Source organism: Haemaphysalis longicornis, unplaced genomic scaffold (genome assembly GCF_048455015.1).
Source record: "Haemaphysalis longicornis isolate Haplotype H1 unplaced genomic scaffold, Haemaphysalis longicornis Haplotype H1 scaffold_1, whole genome shotgun sequence".
NCBI lineage: Eukaryota > Metazoa > Arthropoda > Arachnida > Ixodida > Ixodidae > Haemaphysalis > Haemaphysalis longicornis.
The window spans coordinates 89,616,177-89,631,102 of NW_027526203.1; the positions used below are offsets into that span (position 1 = coordinate 89,616,177).

General features: G+C 49.4%; 1 protein-coding gene across 3 annotated transcripts in view; it reads left to right on the forward strand.

Annotated features, from left to right (window-relative positions):
• The window catches only part of LOC144177964 (organic cation transporter protein-like), a 326,587-nt gene that overhangs the window by 241,973 nt on the left and 69,688 nt on the right, over nucleotides 1–14,926 (forward strand). For all 3 annotated transcript variants that reach the window (XM_077705534.1, XM_077705526.1, XM_077705530.1), the window contains 2 exons: nucleotides 6,488–6,656; nucleotides 7,217–7,364. In XM_077705534.1, coding sequence (XP_077561660.1) covers nucleotides 6,488–6,656; nucleotides 7,217–7,364 — 317 coding nt within the window. The remainder of the gene's footprint in view (nucleotides 1–6,487; nucleotides 6,657–7,216; nucleotides 7,365–14,926) is intronic.

Here is a 14,926-nt window from a genome sequence, read left to right on the forward strand (position 1 = left end):
TACACTGGGATCGATGTTTAGCTTACTTAATTTAGCCAGAAGAAGTGAGAGTGAAACAGTATCGAACGCTTTGGCGAAATCTAAAAAAAAATACAGTCTACAGTAATGTTGATGTCCATCGCTTGAAATAAATCATTTGTGAAAAACAAAAGCTGGGTATCACAGGAAAAGTGGTTTCTATATCCATGTTGGTGCGGGGCAAAAAATAAGTACAGAAAATGAAACCAGGTGTGAATAAATTATGTGCTCAATCAATTTGCATGGCACGCTAGTTAAGGACAGAATTAAGCGGACAGAAACAACTACCAGATTTGTGTCCGTGAAGCACCATTCCTGCCTTGCAATTGCTCGGCAAAACGCCGGTTTGAAGCGACCGAGCAAACATTTCACGCAAGGTGGCAAATTAATAAGCAGTGGCACCATTAAGAAATTTCGACTTGATACCGTCAACACCAGGGAATGCAGAAACATTTGAAGTCTGTATCAACTTCACAATGCCGTCAAGGTCAATAAAAATCGGTGACATTGGATGACATCGGCATTCTATGCCGTGTAAGCTTTCTTCCACAAAACATTAAATTGCTCATTTGTAATTCCCTCTTTTACTCCACTCTCACCTACGCATTTTTGGTATGGGGAAACACTACTGCCGTAAACCTAACAAAGCTTCATCGACTACAAAAAAAGGCTATTCGCATAGTTTCAGCTTCGCCTTATGACGCCCACACTGGGCCTATTTTTGACGAACTTGGACTGTTGCCTGTACACAAACTTTACCAAACAATGCTCATCTCACGTTATCACGCTGTTATAAAAAGAAATGATCGGTACGTACAGGAATTGGCGATTCTTATACCCCTAAATAAAACATACACCACACGAAATAAAGATACCTGGAAAATAGCTCGCACACGTACCAACTACGGTTGCCAAATGTTAATGCACAATCTTCCAAGCACGCTGAACTCGTTAGGAAAATAGTATTTTTGAATGCAGCATATGTCACCTTCCCTCATTTCATGTACAGGTCCGCGCAGAAGTAAACGGAGCACGGGAGCGGTGGCCGAACTGCATCGCTGCGCCGCGTATGGGCACCGACTTTAATTTTGGGTTTGTCCAAAGTTATTGCAGCCGGTCCGTCCTGGTGTGTTCTGAAGAAAGGAAAATAGAAAATGTCCATGCGGTAGAAATTCTGTATTAGAGAACACCGTAAAGAATAGGTACAATCGTACAATCGTTGCCTGCTATTACAGTGGGCCTCATACGGCGCATATTTTGTTGTCGTGTTAACCCTTGCACTCCCATTGACGAGGATAGCCGTGATAAGATTTTGTATCAAATTACCCGATTAACAAAATGGTCGCCATCGGCCATGACGACCAAACTCGTCATCGGTCATTTTGTGGCCTTGACGGCGCTTTTGTGCAACACATTGAGGTCGTGCGGTGAAGCCATCTTTCAATTCAATGCGGAGTTTTATTTAAACCTGCAACACTTCCTAAATAATATAATGTGCTCGTTAAAAATAACAACGTCGGTTTTAGTGCGACAACAAAATATGCGCCGTATGAGGCCCGCTGTAATAGCGGGCAACGATTGTACCGGTTCTTTACGGTGTTCCCTAATACAGAATTTCCACCGCATGGACATTTTTTTATTTTCCTTTCTTCAGAACACACCAGGACGGACCGGCTGCAATAACTTGGGACAAAACCAAAATTAAATAAGAAATCTCGTAAGCTAGATTTTTTTCCAAACAAGGAAAATGTCTCTGAATGTGCTTTCTATATTGTACCTGGTAATTTTGTTGTCGGCTTACAATTAATTATATCGCAATGACATGCTGTGCCAAACCGCAGCGGCCTCCAATTTTATGCCACCCTTTACGGCGCGCAACAAGGCACGTTTGCTGGCGCGCGAAGCTTCGTCCAGCTCATGAGCAGCGGATTCGGTCGCCGCTGATGCCTGCGCGCGCGAATGCAACCAGCGCCGCTCTATAGCCCAGCGCTGCCTTTTGAAGACCGTCTCGCCGAGTATGACACGCCAGCAGAGCGGCGATTAAACATATCAGATAGGGCGGCGGGGGCAGAGCGAACACACTCTTTGACCGGCGCTCCATGGTTCCCGTCGGTGCCCATACGCGGCGCAGCGATGCAGTTCGGCCACCGCTCCCGTGCTCCGTTTACTTCTGCGGGGACCTGTACATCTGTTCGTCATCTTCGCTCATTTTTATACACCTTTTTTGTGTATGTGTTGTCATTTATTTTCTTTCTCACAGAATGTGTGAGGCGTAAACCGTTTTCATTGCTTTAATATTTGTTTCTCTGGTTCAACATAGAATGTAATAAGCTACCGCGCGCTGTTCTTCGCTCTGTCAATGTATCAGGGGTGTAGGCCTTGGTCAAGTCTGGAAAAAGACTTTTTGCCTGCACCCTCGCGTCACTGCTTCTTTTGTGGTGCTAAATAAACTTGAAACTTGAAACATCAGGGAAAACAGCGCTGAAGCAATGCGCAGAATTAGAAAATACAGAAATGAATGCATCATTCAACAAACGGTGCGGCCGACAGGTTCATTGTTAAAATCACAGAGTTCGATGGCGCTCGATTTTTTACCAATGACCACACTCCAAAATTTTGTGAGGGCTATTTTATAAAATGCTCATAAAATGTTTTTTTTTAGATTTAGCTACAGCAATCTTGTAGTTTATCAGAGCTATTTGGAGGCATTCCAATGCTCAACACTTCCAGAATTTTTGCCGGATGGGAAAAGCCGCTTCTTTTTGTTCAGTAAGCGCTTAAGATGCCAGTTGAACCAGGGTGCGCGAGAGTCGGAGTAAATACCTTTCTGCGATATGTACTGGTTAATCAGGGAGTTACCTTTTTCTTTAATAATGACCAGTTTTCTTTGACTGTTCCTAAATGTAAACTTGGAATGTAGTCAGCGATGAACAAGTGAACTGAGACGGGCTATTTGGTGCATGATGCTACTTAGAAAAAACAGCCCCAAAAAACGATACGACAGGGAGAAAAAATACCTAGGATCATGATCAACGCATTACACGTGGCTGCTTTCATTTCCATAATCAACTTCCATTTTGTGTGTTTGTGTTATAAATTTCCTTCTCTCCTCGTTGTTTTTGATTGTTGTATATATTCATTGTTCTTCTAAATAAACCTCAGTTGGCAGTTCAGCGCACTCCCGGTCGTATCGTTTTTTGGCGCTGTTTTTTCTAAGGAACAATTCCCGCTCATTACTAATTGCGTCCAAGTCTCCACTTCTGTAATCAGGAATAACTGTGGACGAAGTAAGGGAATTCAAGGTTGAGTTCGAATCACAAATGATCGCTAATACCCGGTAGATAAGTGATAGGAGATCCGGGGATGTAGGATTAAATATAAGTTATTTGCTGACGGCGCCGAACATCGAGTTGGCTTAAGAACAAGCTGGTGCGCAGGTTAAAATCAAGACAAAGGCTTAGAAAGTCAGAATTTGCCGACGAGCTTGCTGGTGCTGTAGGGGTATCACTCTGCCAGTTAATACCTGGAAAATTGAAGTCCCCGAGGAGTATTAGCGGCATGGATGGAAACCTTAATGTCGGATTGTTTATAGCATAGTGCAGGTGTGAACAAAATGTGTTAGGCGAGGAAGGCGCTCTGTAAACAACGCAAACTATAAAGTTTTTTTTTTGCTGAAAGCCTACGTGTGCGCACACTAGCTTTAGTGGTGACATGAGCTGAATGGCAGGGGATATCAAAGAATCGCGGACACCGATAAGTACACCGCCCCCTGACCGCATATCACGGTCATGTCGATAGAAATGGTAAGCTCCCTCGCACTCCAGAATTTCGCGCGTCAATAATTTTGCTAGAAAGCCAAGTTTCTGTCAAGGCAACAATGTCGGCACTACACGTGTCGACGACGGATGAGAAGCATCACGTTTGTTTACGAGGCAGCGAATATTGTATGCAGAAGTGAATTTTTTTTTTGCCGTCGGACCATGACTCCGCGAGACTTACTAAGGCAATCAGAGGGCTCACTTACGACATCATTCATCGTGGGAGGTTCATTTGTCTGGATTTCGCAAACCCGATCGGTTACCGGGCCGCAGATGTACACAGGGTGGCAAAACAAGCCGGGGCACGCGAACGCATGGCAAAATGCATCACCGGGACATCGGACGTTGCACTTATGGTGTCGAGACATCGATGTGCCCGTGCGCATCCAACCCCTTTATACTAACTCTGTATTTTCTTTCGCTTCAAGCGGCAAAGCTGATAGCATTGAACGCCTGACGCTAGGGGCAATTTTTCATGCTCAACGCGTCTCGCTGGAATACGCTTCGGCGGCGAACGGCGGGGCTGAAGCCTGCTTTGCTCTATCTGCCTGGCTCTGATAAAGGACACATCGCAACGAGATTTAAATATCGTAGTTTTAAGGGCGATAGCGTTTGTTTCGCTGTCTAAACGTGACACTTTTGGTCTGTGTCAGTTCAACGCGTATTGCAACCTATTTCTGTTTCTGTTCTTTTTGTCAAGCCCACGACCACCCCGATCTCTGCTGGCGTTTTTTTTTTTTCAATGCCTGCTTTAGAACTTGTGCAAGGTGACTTTTCATCCCAACTTATTCAAATAATATACTTCTCGCCTAAATTTTTTTCAGTTGGTGTGCCCATTTTTATTTACCAACCAACTGCATGTTTAGGGCAAAAAATACAAAGACGCGATCGGATATATGTGACACAAGATCGTCCCCGAGACCGGCAAGACAGGTTATCTGTTGGATCGGGGCAAAGCGAGCAACACTTCACACCCACACTGCACCGCCGAAGTGTGTGCGAGCGAGGCATGTTGGCGAAGAAAGTGACCCCTATGGCCAAACCCTGAATGTGATCAGCTTGGGGGCTTGAAGTGAAATAAAAGACAGGGCAGCGACCGTGGTTGGACGGGCACGCGCATATGGATGTCTCGACACGAGAGGTGCAACGTCAGATGTCGCGGTAATGCCTTTTGCCACGCGCTCGCGTGCCCCGGCCTATTTTTCCGCCTTGTGTACGTGTTTTTGTCTACCAGCGAATGGTTGAGCCGTAGCACATATTTCTGCCCGCTAGCCTTTCAAATTTAATCAACGTTTTATGAATTCTTCGATAACGATTCTTCGATTATGGATTCTTCAATAACGATTATGGATTCTTCGATTCTTCGATAACGGCAGAATTCTTCGATAACGGAGATGCCAGAACATTTGAATTTTTTTCGTTCAGTTAAAACCGGTTTATGCTTAGAGGACGAGAATTTTACAATTAAATTGTTCGGCGTTTGTTTACTTGAAGGAGCCTAGTCTGTGGGCACGAGAAATTTTTTCATCGGTGAAAGTTAGCTGAAGTAGATTGGAAAGACAGTCTGGAATGTCAGTTTCAGACTCAGGCCAGTTCTCAGATGGGACGTCAGGAATTCCCTAGAGTATAGGATTGTCTCGTCGAGACCGGTCTTCCAGCTCCTCCAGCCGAGAATTTATAGCCGTAGTTCGGTCTCGAAGTGCTTCATCAACAACTCTTGGTAGGTCACCAGTGATCGGATGTACCTCGTATGATTCCACCAGGGATTCAACAGTCGCGAGCCTAGTTGTGAGCTGGAAACGTTTAGCTCGAACCTCGGACAGCATCGCTATCACCTCGGTATGGTGTGCGTCCGTTTTAGCAGATACGGTGGCAACTGCAGCAAGAATATCTTCTCCAGGACCAGGGTTCAGTTCCACATCCCCGGCTAACATAAGTGATTTAACAACATGCACAAATCCGACCGGCCACCAAGAATCACTGGTGGGCTTGGGACGAGCAGCAGCCAAATATTGCTGGATCGCTTAGCGTGCAAGCAAGAGTGTTTACCAACCTGCACGATGAGCTAAAAAGGATTTTCAAGCGGCTCCACATCTGCCCCTTCATCCACCGCACTGAAGTGCGCCGGGGACAGGCTGGTGTCGCAGGCAATGAGGATACCAAGCCAAAGCGGGGCCGCTACCTGCATGTTAGCATTCAAGTGATGCAATTAATCGACACTGGGTAAGCACCCAGTGCCGTGTTTCGTGGCGGTGGCTTAGCTCGGTGTCCGTTAGTCGTACAGAAAAGACTCTGTGACGCCGGAAAGAGGCTGCCCCATATGTTTTTTTTTACTATCGGGATTAATTGTGCGAATTTGCCATAGAAATGGTGTTATTGTTATCGGGACAAAATCATTTTTGCGGTCAACCAGACTTGCGTTGTACTTTCACGACGCCTCGAAGCCCCCACTGTCGCCCCTCTGCAGTTGGGCCGCGGCGGCACAGCGGAGGACTCCACGGCAGGTGGCGCTCACGCACAACGCGATGGCGAACAATTTGTCCGCTGAACGCAATGGCTGAAGCTTGATTTTTCGGCCGTTGTGGCCTAGTCATTACGTAGCGGCAGCATGTAGTCTTTGTTCTTTCAAACGCGCGTCCTGCCGCGCGCAGCCATGGAGTGCGTGGGGCCTGGCAAGCGGGCCATGGTGTCCGTGGTCCAGGAAACTGGCTGGGTGCTGGGAATGATGCTGCTGCCCGCTGTCGCCTACCTGGTCACGAACTGGATACACCTGCAACTCCTCATCAGCGTCCCGGTGGTTCTCATGCTCGTCACCGCCTTGTGAGTGACCCACCTTTCTCCCTAGACTGAATTTCAAAAACGGGCCGCAGCTGCCCTTCTCTTTCCTCCTCAAAAAAAGACAACTTCTCGGACGGAGCGGCAGTCTAAAGTATGACGTACCATTGTTTCCCCTTCTCTTGAGGGATCATAAGAAAGCGTACCCTTTTCATTAACGATGTAGATGCTGAGGAAAGCGAATCGATGGTACCATTTTTACGGGCTCAAAATTCGCATGCACACAGCAGGAAGTACCAGCATTTGGCGGTCTCGGAAAAGCAACGCTAACGCCCGTATGTGATGCAGGCTGACAGTAATGTGGGATATTTCAGCTATAACAAAGCAATAGCAAACCATTCTAGTGACAAAGGCGCTACAAAGAAACACCTAGGCATGCATGGATCCAGCGTAATTAGCCGTCAACGCTAACCAATGAAGCATTGCGCAGCTTTCCACAATAATGATTTCAAATGGAGGCTGCGTTTCTCGCTCGTCATTATGTCTGCGCTTTGAGGGGGTCCCGTATTTCATCGGCGCTTTTAGTAACCTGTTTGTCATTGCAGCTTTCTGGACGAGTCCCCACGGTGGTTGTTCGTCGCCGAGAAATCGGAGAAAGCTGAGAATGTGCTGAGAAAAATTGGACGAAAGAACAACATTGAGGCGAAGGATATCTCTAAGATTGTGCTCGAAACGAAGGAGAAGGTGGAACTGGTAAGTTTCGCACGACGAGGCGATTTTCTTGCTATCTACGTTAGGTCTTGTTTACTTAGGAGATTTCACGCTTCCGATATTCCACATCATGTTCCAAACCATAAATTTGAGCTTGGGCGCGCGATATTGAAAAATAAAACACCCTATTCAGTCGTGGGAGGCAATGGAATACATGAATTGCAGCATTTTATATTTAGCACTGTTGTTTACATTTTGTAAAATGACTCGATCAGTACGGGAAAAATATAACCTGATCATTACGAAATAACGGTTTTCTTATGTAAACTATATCAAAATCTTATACCCTGTAAAATATCTTGTTGTGGAATAAGAATCCAACAATTCGATTTATACAGATGCTACTTATCAGAGTGATTTAGATTTTTTCAAAAACAATAACTATGCGTCCATTCTTTTGCAGACTTGAACAGGGCCGTCTGATAGGACAATTTTAAGGCCTTATACCTTTCTGTTTAATGAAACGCGTGAGGTGCCAAAAATGGTTGTGAGGTACACAGAATCGTACATGAAATGAGTGCGTGAGGCGGGAGCCGGGGTTCATGCGCCTAGAAGGGGCCGGAGGAGAGTACACCCTCCAGAGGTGAAAGGGGCCAATCTTCGTAGGCTGCTGTCCCCATTATTGAACCGAAGAACGTCTAATAGGCCTCCGCATTGTTACCCAAGCATCCACCATAATTTAACGTATATCTAAACCGTATTGTGGGGATTGAGCCTTGTTAGCCCAGAGGTGGCCCGTTAGAGGGTGGAAACACAAAAACATATCCACAAAACAAAGCGCATGACAACATTTCTTTGCTTTGTTACAAGCAGCAGCTCCAACTTATACCTACAAATGGAGCACGCATACATGCGATGCGCACCGGCAGAACAGTGCGTGAAAAATTTGAGACGGCACTCTTGCACCACCCTCGAAAATTGATTTAAAAACAAATCCGTATAACTTTCCAATGTACCGAATTGTATATTATGCAAAATGAGGGACCGAACATTTGACAATGGCTGATTAATTAGTACTAAAAAAGCGAGATATTCTGCGTGCAAGCAAATTGGGCTACATGGTTTCAACACTTAAGTTGCCTGATTCAGAGACAGAATTAGGGAATGCGTTATAACACTTGGTGTAATCTTCGCAAGCAACATATCATGGGGCAAGGATTTTAATCTTCTCATTAACACTTGCATGAATACCAAGTTTAACACTTGGCGGCTCGCTAAAAATTGAAAGAAAACTTCTCCGGCCAGCGAGCCATGTAACCCTGGATTATAGGAATACTGTTCAAGGATATGACGCGAGTGCTCTGTATCAGAAAACAATCTCGGTAGAAAATGTCATAGTTCATATTAAATTAGATAAACAAACGGACTTCAGATAGGCATGTAATGCCGCCACATGGCTACCGATAGGATACCGGGACAACGAAATGGCCAGGAATAGACTGGATTGCAAGAAGAGAAAGACTATTAACTGAATGGAGGGAGGATGTAAAAACAATCAGAGGCAAGAATGGACTCGAGCAGCGCAGGACGGGAGTCCCTTCGTCCAGCAGTGCAGTCGTGCAAAAGGCATCAATCTCTGTCGATTGCCTCAGTTCAATTACTTCGTGCTTCTTGAGGTACGCCCACTTCCAGAATATGCACAAATTGTTCAGGTACGAAGGAAGGCAGTTCGAACTATTACTGTTTGAAAAACAACATCGCCAGTAAAAAAATCGGCTCTAATTCACGCTGTGAAGGAGGTTGGACCCCGAAGCTGTAAAGGACCCGCACAACGATTATCTATGCGGCGTCACTTGAAATCACACACGTGGCTCTATAAAGACTACAACCAGAGACTCCGCCAGCCGTGACCTGGCATTCGCCGAAGCGGTTTCCCGAACGCAGCAGCATCGGCAGAAAGAAAACGTGGAGGAGCATATTTCGAAGGGTCAGGAGGAGGGCGGCACGCGAGGCTTTGGAGTCATGTCTCTCACTACCTCCCTCTCCCTCTTGCTTAGTGTATCGCCTCCAAAAAGCGCCCTGCGCTTCCCCAGACGCTGAATCAAAACCAACGTTTGTCTCCCCGTCCCCACCTGTGGGCGTAGTTTAGTTGGCTGAGGGACGGGCTTGTGGCAGCACGAGGCAATCAGAACACTGAGCCACAGAACAACACATATATTTAGAACAGAAGGCCAGAGCTGGCGGGCCAGCTGCAGCTATGCCTTGCCGAAAGCTCGGAGTTCCTAGGAGCACTGAATGCTCGTGACACGAGGCTCGCGCTGCGCGCAGTGAGCCTCCGAGTGGTGCTTCGTCCTCTTCGTCTATGCTGGCTACAGGAGGCCCCCCTTCTAGTGGCGGAGCCGTGGAGTAAGCTGGAAAGATACTTTTAGAGGCTTTCTTGTGGGTTTTGGTGGCGGTTGCGACTGGGGCGGCTGCGGAGGGTGGACCGCAATTAGTATTGTAAATTTCTCTGTTTTTGCAGGGAGCGTCTCTTCAATCAAGGCTGGTTTCAGGCTATCAACAGAAATCCAAATCCGCGGTGAAATGCTTATCAGCACGATGAATTACGCGGTAGGGTCCATCGTTAGGGCACTGAAGTGGCTTCCGCACCGCGTCACGACGGGCGAAAACGTAGGGGGCGTCGCGAGCTCGATGGTCAAATCGGCATTCGCACGCTGCTGGCAGCGTGGTGCGAGCGCACGAAATGAGCGAAACGAATCTCGCAGTTCGGTGTCGTAGTCGGCGGAATCAGGGCATGGTGATGACTCGGTAGGAGTGAAAAACTCTCCTGGCAGGCGTAGCGGTGCACCAAAGACCATCTCTGCGGGCGTGCAGTGCAGATCTTGCTTCAAAGTAGCCCGAAGACTTAGCAGTACCAACGGAAGTGAGGTGGACCAATGTGCAGCGTCCTGCTGTGTCCTGAGTGGGGTATTGAAGGAGTGGTGAAAACGCACAACGAACCCGTTGGCAATGGGGTGGTACACTTTGGTGCAGATGCAGGAAGTGCCAAGAAGGGTCAGCAGGTTACTGACGAGTCCCAACTCAAACTGGCGACCTCGGTCGCTGGTGATAGTTGATGGGACAGCATAGCCGGAAACCCAGCCCGCAACGAATGCATTGGCGATGGTTTCACTACGGATGTCGCGAAGAGGAAACGCCTCGGGCTAACGCGTCAAAGAATCGACGCATGTTAGTAGGTGTGTGTTCCCTTTTTGAGGAGACCAGGAAGGACGCACTTGAAGGAGGCAATTTCCGCATCCGCACCACAGCGTACCACCCAATTGCCAATGGGCTCGTTGAGCGTTTTCACCGCTCCCTCAAGACCGCAATCAGGGCACAGCCAGACGCTACCCATTGGTCCACCTCCCTTCCGTTGGTTCTGCTGAGTCTTCGGGCTACTTTGAAGTGGGATCTGCAGTGCGCGCCCGCAGAGATGGTCAATGGTGCCAGCCATCTTACATCCTCCGCCGCACAGGGTGATGTGGCTGCGCTTTCGCCGCAGCTTCCCAGTACTGTCCTGAGGACCCACAGCTCTGGCTCGTCCAGGTAAACAGCCGGTTCGCCATAGCGCGCATCACGTCGCAGAGCCAAAACTTCAATCACCTCGTGTCTGCGCTGCCTTCCGAGAAAGCAGCCGAGCTTCGTGACCTGATTGTTTCACCACAGGCGACCGCCCCGTTTGACACCCTTACGAGTGAATGCATCAAGCGGGCGGTAATGTCGGAACAGCGACGCTTGCAGCTTCTACAATCCGAAGAGCTCGGTGATCGCAAGCCCTCACAGCTACTGCGTCGCCTTCAGAGCTCCTTGGAGATAGGGAAGCCACGTTCGATGTGGCTTTGCTTCGAGAGCTTTTTCTTCAACGCTTGCCCACCTCCGTCATGATGGTGCTGGCGGCCGCGAGCCGTTCATTCATTTCCCAGCTGGCCGAACTTGCCGACTCCGTCATGGACGTTTCCACTCCTGTCGAACGGCCCGTGTTAAAGTATCCCTCCCGGAACATTCCGTTCCCACTAAAGCAGCACCCACAACGCCGCCTCCACCTGCGCTTCAGAGCCTGCGTGAGGAATTTCATGGTGAGATCACAAATCTGTCAGATCAAATCGCTGCTCTCTCAGCCTAGCTCCAGCCCTCTCCCTCGCGCGGCCGCTCCTTCTCGCCGGCGTTCGCCGTCGCCATCACCTGTGCTGGTATCACCGCTACTTTGTAACGGGGCGCGGAAGTGTGCAGCACCCTGCACTTTCCGGGATACTCCACGGCGCACCACCGCAGGCGGCGGCGGTGTTAGTTGCGAAGTAAAGCGCTTGTGTTTTGCGACGGGCAAAAACACCGGACTGCGTTTCATCGTCGACACCGGCGCTGATCTCAGCGTCATACCGTCGTCGACGGCGTTTCGCAAAAGCAGCCGAGCCATAGAACAACACATATATTTAGAACAGAACACAGCAGCTGACGGGCTAGCATCTGCTATGCCTGGCCAGCCCCCCCCCGCCCCCTCCCCCTATAGTGGCGAAGCCGTGGAGTAAACCGGAAGCATACTTTTGGAGGTCATCTGGTGGGTTTTCTTGTCTGTTGCGACTGGTACGGCTGGTCTGGGGTTCCTGCTATGGTGTCCCATCCACTATCACCACCGACCGAGGTCGTGAGTTTGAGTCGGCACTCTTCAATAACCTGCTGACCCTTCTTGGAACTTCCTGCAGCCGCACCAAAGTGTACTACCCTATTGCCAACCGGCTTGTTGAGCGTTTTCACCGGTCCCTCAGGGCACTGCCGGACAGTAGCCGTTGGTCCACCTCCCTTCCGTTGGTTCTGCTGAGTCTCCGGGCTACTTTGAAGCGGGATCTCCACTGCACGCCCGCAGAGATGGTCGTTGCTACACCGCTACGCCTGCCAGGAGAGTTTTTCACTCCTACGGAGTCATCACTTCAGCCCGCAACGAATGCGTTGGCGATGGTTTCACTACGGATGCCGGGAATAGGAAACGCCTCGGGCAACGCGTGAAACTATCGACTCAAGTTAGAAGGTATGTGTATTGTTTTGAAGAAGGCCAGAGCCGCAAAATGTCTACGTGCTCCTTGTCAAAGCGCTCAGTTGGTGCCGTAAACGAACCGAAAGGAGCCTTAGTGTACCGGTTAATCTTTGAATGCTGGCATACGAGACAGCAGCGCGTAGTTTTGCGTGCGTCCTAGTCTATGGAAGGCATCGAAAACAATGCGCCGGAAATCCGCCAGGACAAGTGCATGATGGGTGCGCGCAGAAACGTCGCAAAGAACCGGGACAGCACACGATGGAATGGGTACTTCACGAAGGTGCAGCGCGCCGGGATTTTCATGAGGCACTAATATTTCGGCGTCATCTAGCTGCGCTGATGCGAGTGCGGTGAAGTCGATGTCAGCCGATTTGTGGGAACTGGAGATTGAAGCGGCCAGACGTGAGAGCCCATCTGCGGCAGCGTTGTCTTGCCCTTGCACGTGCCGTATGTCTGTTGTGAATTCCACGATGAAAGACAGATGGCGGGTTTCACAAGGTGAAATTTGCTGGAGTCGGACCAGATTGCAAAGGTCAGAGGTTTGTGGTCCGTCAAGATATGGAACTCTCGTCTCTCCAAGAAGTGCCAGAAGTGACGTACAGCCATGTACATTGCAGAGTTCTCTTCCGAAAGTGCTGACTCCGCGGATGACAACTTTTTACTGCTTCAGAATCATCAGTGTGCCCTGATCCCCCCGACTACGTGACCAAACTGCGAGATTCTTTTCGGTCACTTCGTGCGCCTGCACCACTCCTGCCAGCAGCGTGCGGATCCCCATGTGCCAATCGAGCTGACGACGACCCCCTACGTTTTCGTCCGCCGTGACGCGGTGCGGAAACCACTTCAGCGCCCTTACGACGGGCCCTACTGCGTCATTCATCGTGCTGATAAGCGTTTCACCGCGTATTTGGATGGCAAACAAGAAACAATTTCTGTTGATCGCCTGAAACCAGCTTTCATTGAGGAGCTGCTTTCCGCACCACCAGACGAATCTCCAATAACCTCCGCAGCTGCCCCAGTCACAACAGCCACTATAACCAACAAGACGGCCCCCAAAAGTATCCTTCCAACTTACTCCACGGCACCGCCAGTAGAGGGGGGCTCCTGTAGCAGCATTGCCGAAGACGACGAAGCACCACTCTGTGGCAGCACGAGGCAATGAGAACGCCCAGCCACAGAACAACACATATATTTAGAACAGAAGGCAAGAGCTGGCGAGCTAGCGGCAGCTATGCCTGGCCGAACGCTCCCAGTTCCTAGGAGCACTCACTGCCCGAGCCACGAGGCTCGCGCAGTGAGCCTCGGAGTGGTGCTTCGTCATCTTCGACGAAGCTGCTACAGGCTCTCGCTCCGTTCCTTCATTCGAGCCCAGGTTCGATCCCTGGCGGTGCATGGGTGTAGCCTGGGTGAAGCGAATAGCCGGTAGTAGCCTTGGATGCTTTTTTGTTTAGCCTGTAGTAGCCTGGGAGTTTTCTGCTGATGCGGACACGAGAATTTCCTTGGCTGCTTAGAGGTATGCTGCTTCGCAGTGAAACGACACGAACTGAATGTGTGCACTGCTCTGAGTTACGACTGGTTTTTATTTTGAAGGAAAACTAATATATACGAGTACGTTAAAAAGGAAAGAAAGGGATAAGTTGGTTATACGACGATGGTAGCCCACCACACGTGTAAAAGCTAAAAAAAAATCCCTTGGCAGGCAGGCAGCGCGGTCTTTCCTCCAGTTCGTCCCGTCTTAGTTTTTCATGGGCGGAGATGTTTAGAGGCTCGCAATGTCCTTGTCACGGCGGGCGAAGGCGATGCCCGTTACTCCCGGCCTAGGCTGAGCGATGGCGCCACCGCGTCGACCTCGGCACGCGGCGCACGTCAGGCTTCCTCCCTACAGGCAGCGGGCACCACAGTTTCCCCACGATTGCAGCGCCGCCTCTCGCCGCCGCTTAGCAACTTTGGGTGGGTGGATGTCGCGACCGACTGTTCAGCGCTCGTGAAAACACGCGCGCTGCGTGCGGGTCGACGCTGTGTGGCGGAAGTTTTTTTAAGAAACATAGCGATAATGGTAAGCTGCAGTGTCTGAAGGGATCAAAATGCTGCAGCAAAGAATTCGTTGCAGCGTCCCTTCTGCAGCGTGAAGGACTGCCAAAATCGCGGAGGGCAGCCTGGCATCGTTTTGTACAGGTTTCTCGGGAAGCCGGGGGAGAATGAGCATCGCAAGAAATGGATTTTTGCAGTAGGAAAAACTAGAACGTTTGCTTTCAGTGGTTCATACATATCGCAGACTGCGATATTTGTGAATCGCATGCGGTAGTATTTGCATAACACGAGGTATTACGGCTTCCGCACTATTGTTTTATCAGCAGTAACCCTTTTTTTAGCGATATTCACGGCGGCAAGAAGCGATGCCAAAAGGCGGCACAGGAATATGCTCCCGGCAATTCCCGGGTAGCGCCACAATCAATGTCAACAAGCATCCCGCCTGCTGCCTTACTTGGTTCTTCGAAGTGTGCAGAGTTTTGCCACGCATTCCAAGCGAGAGCGT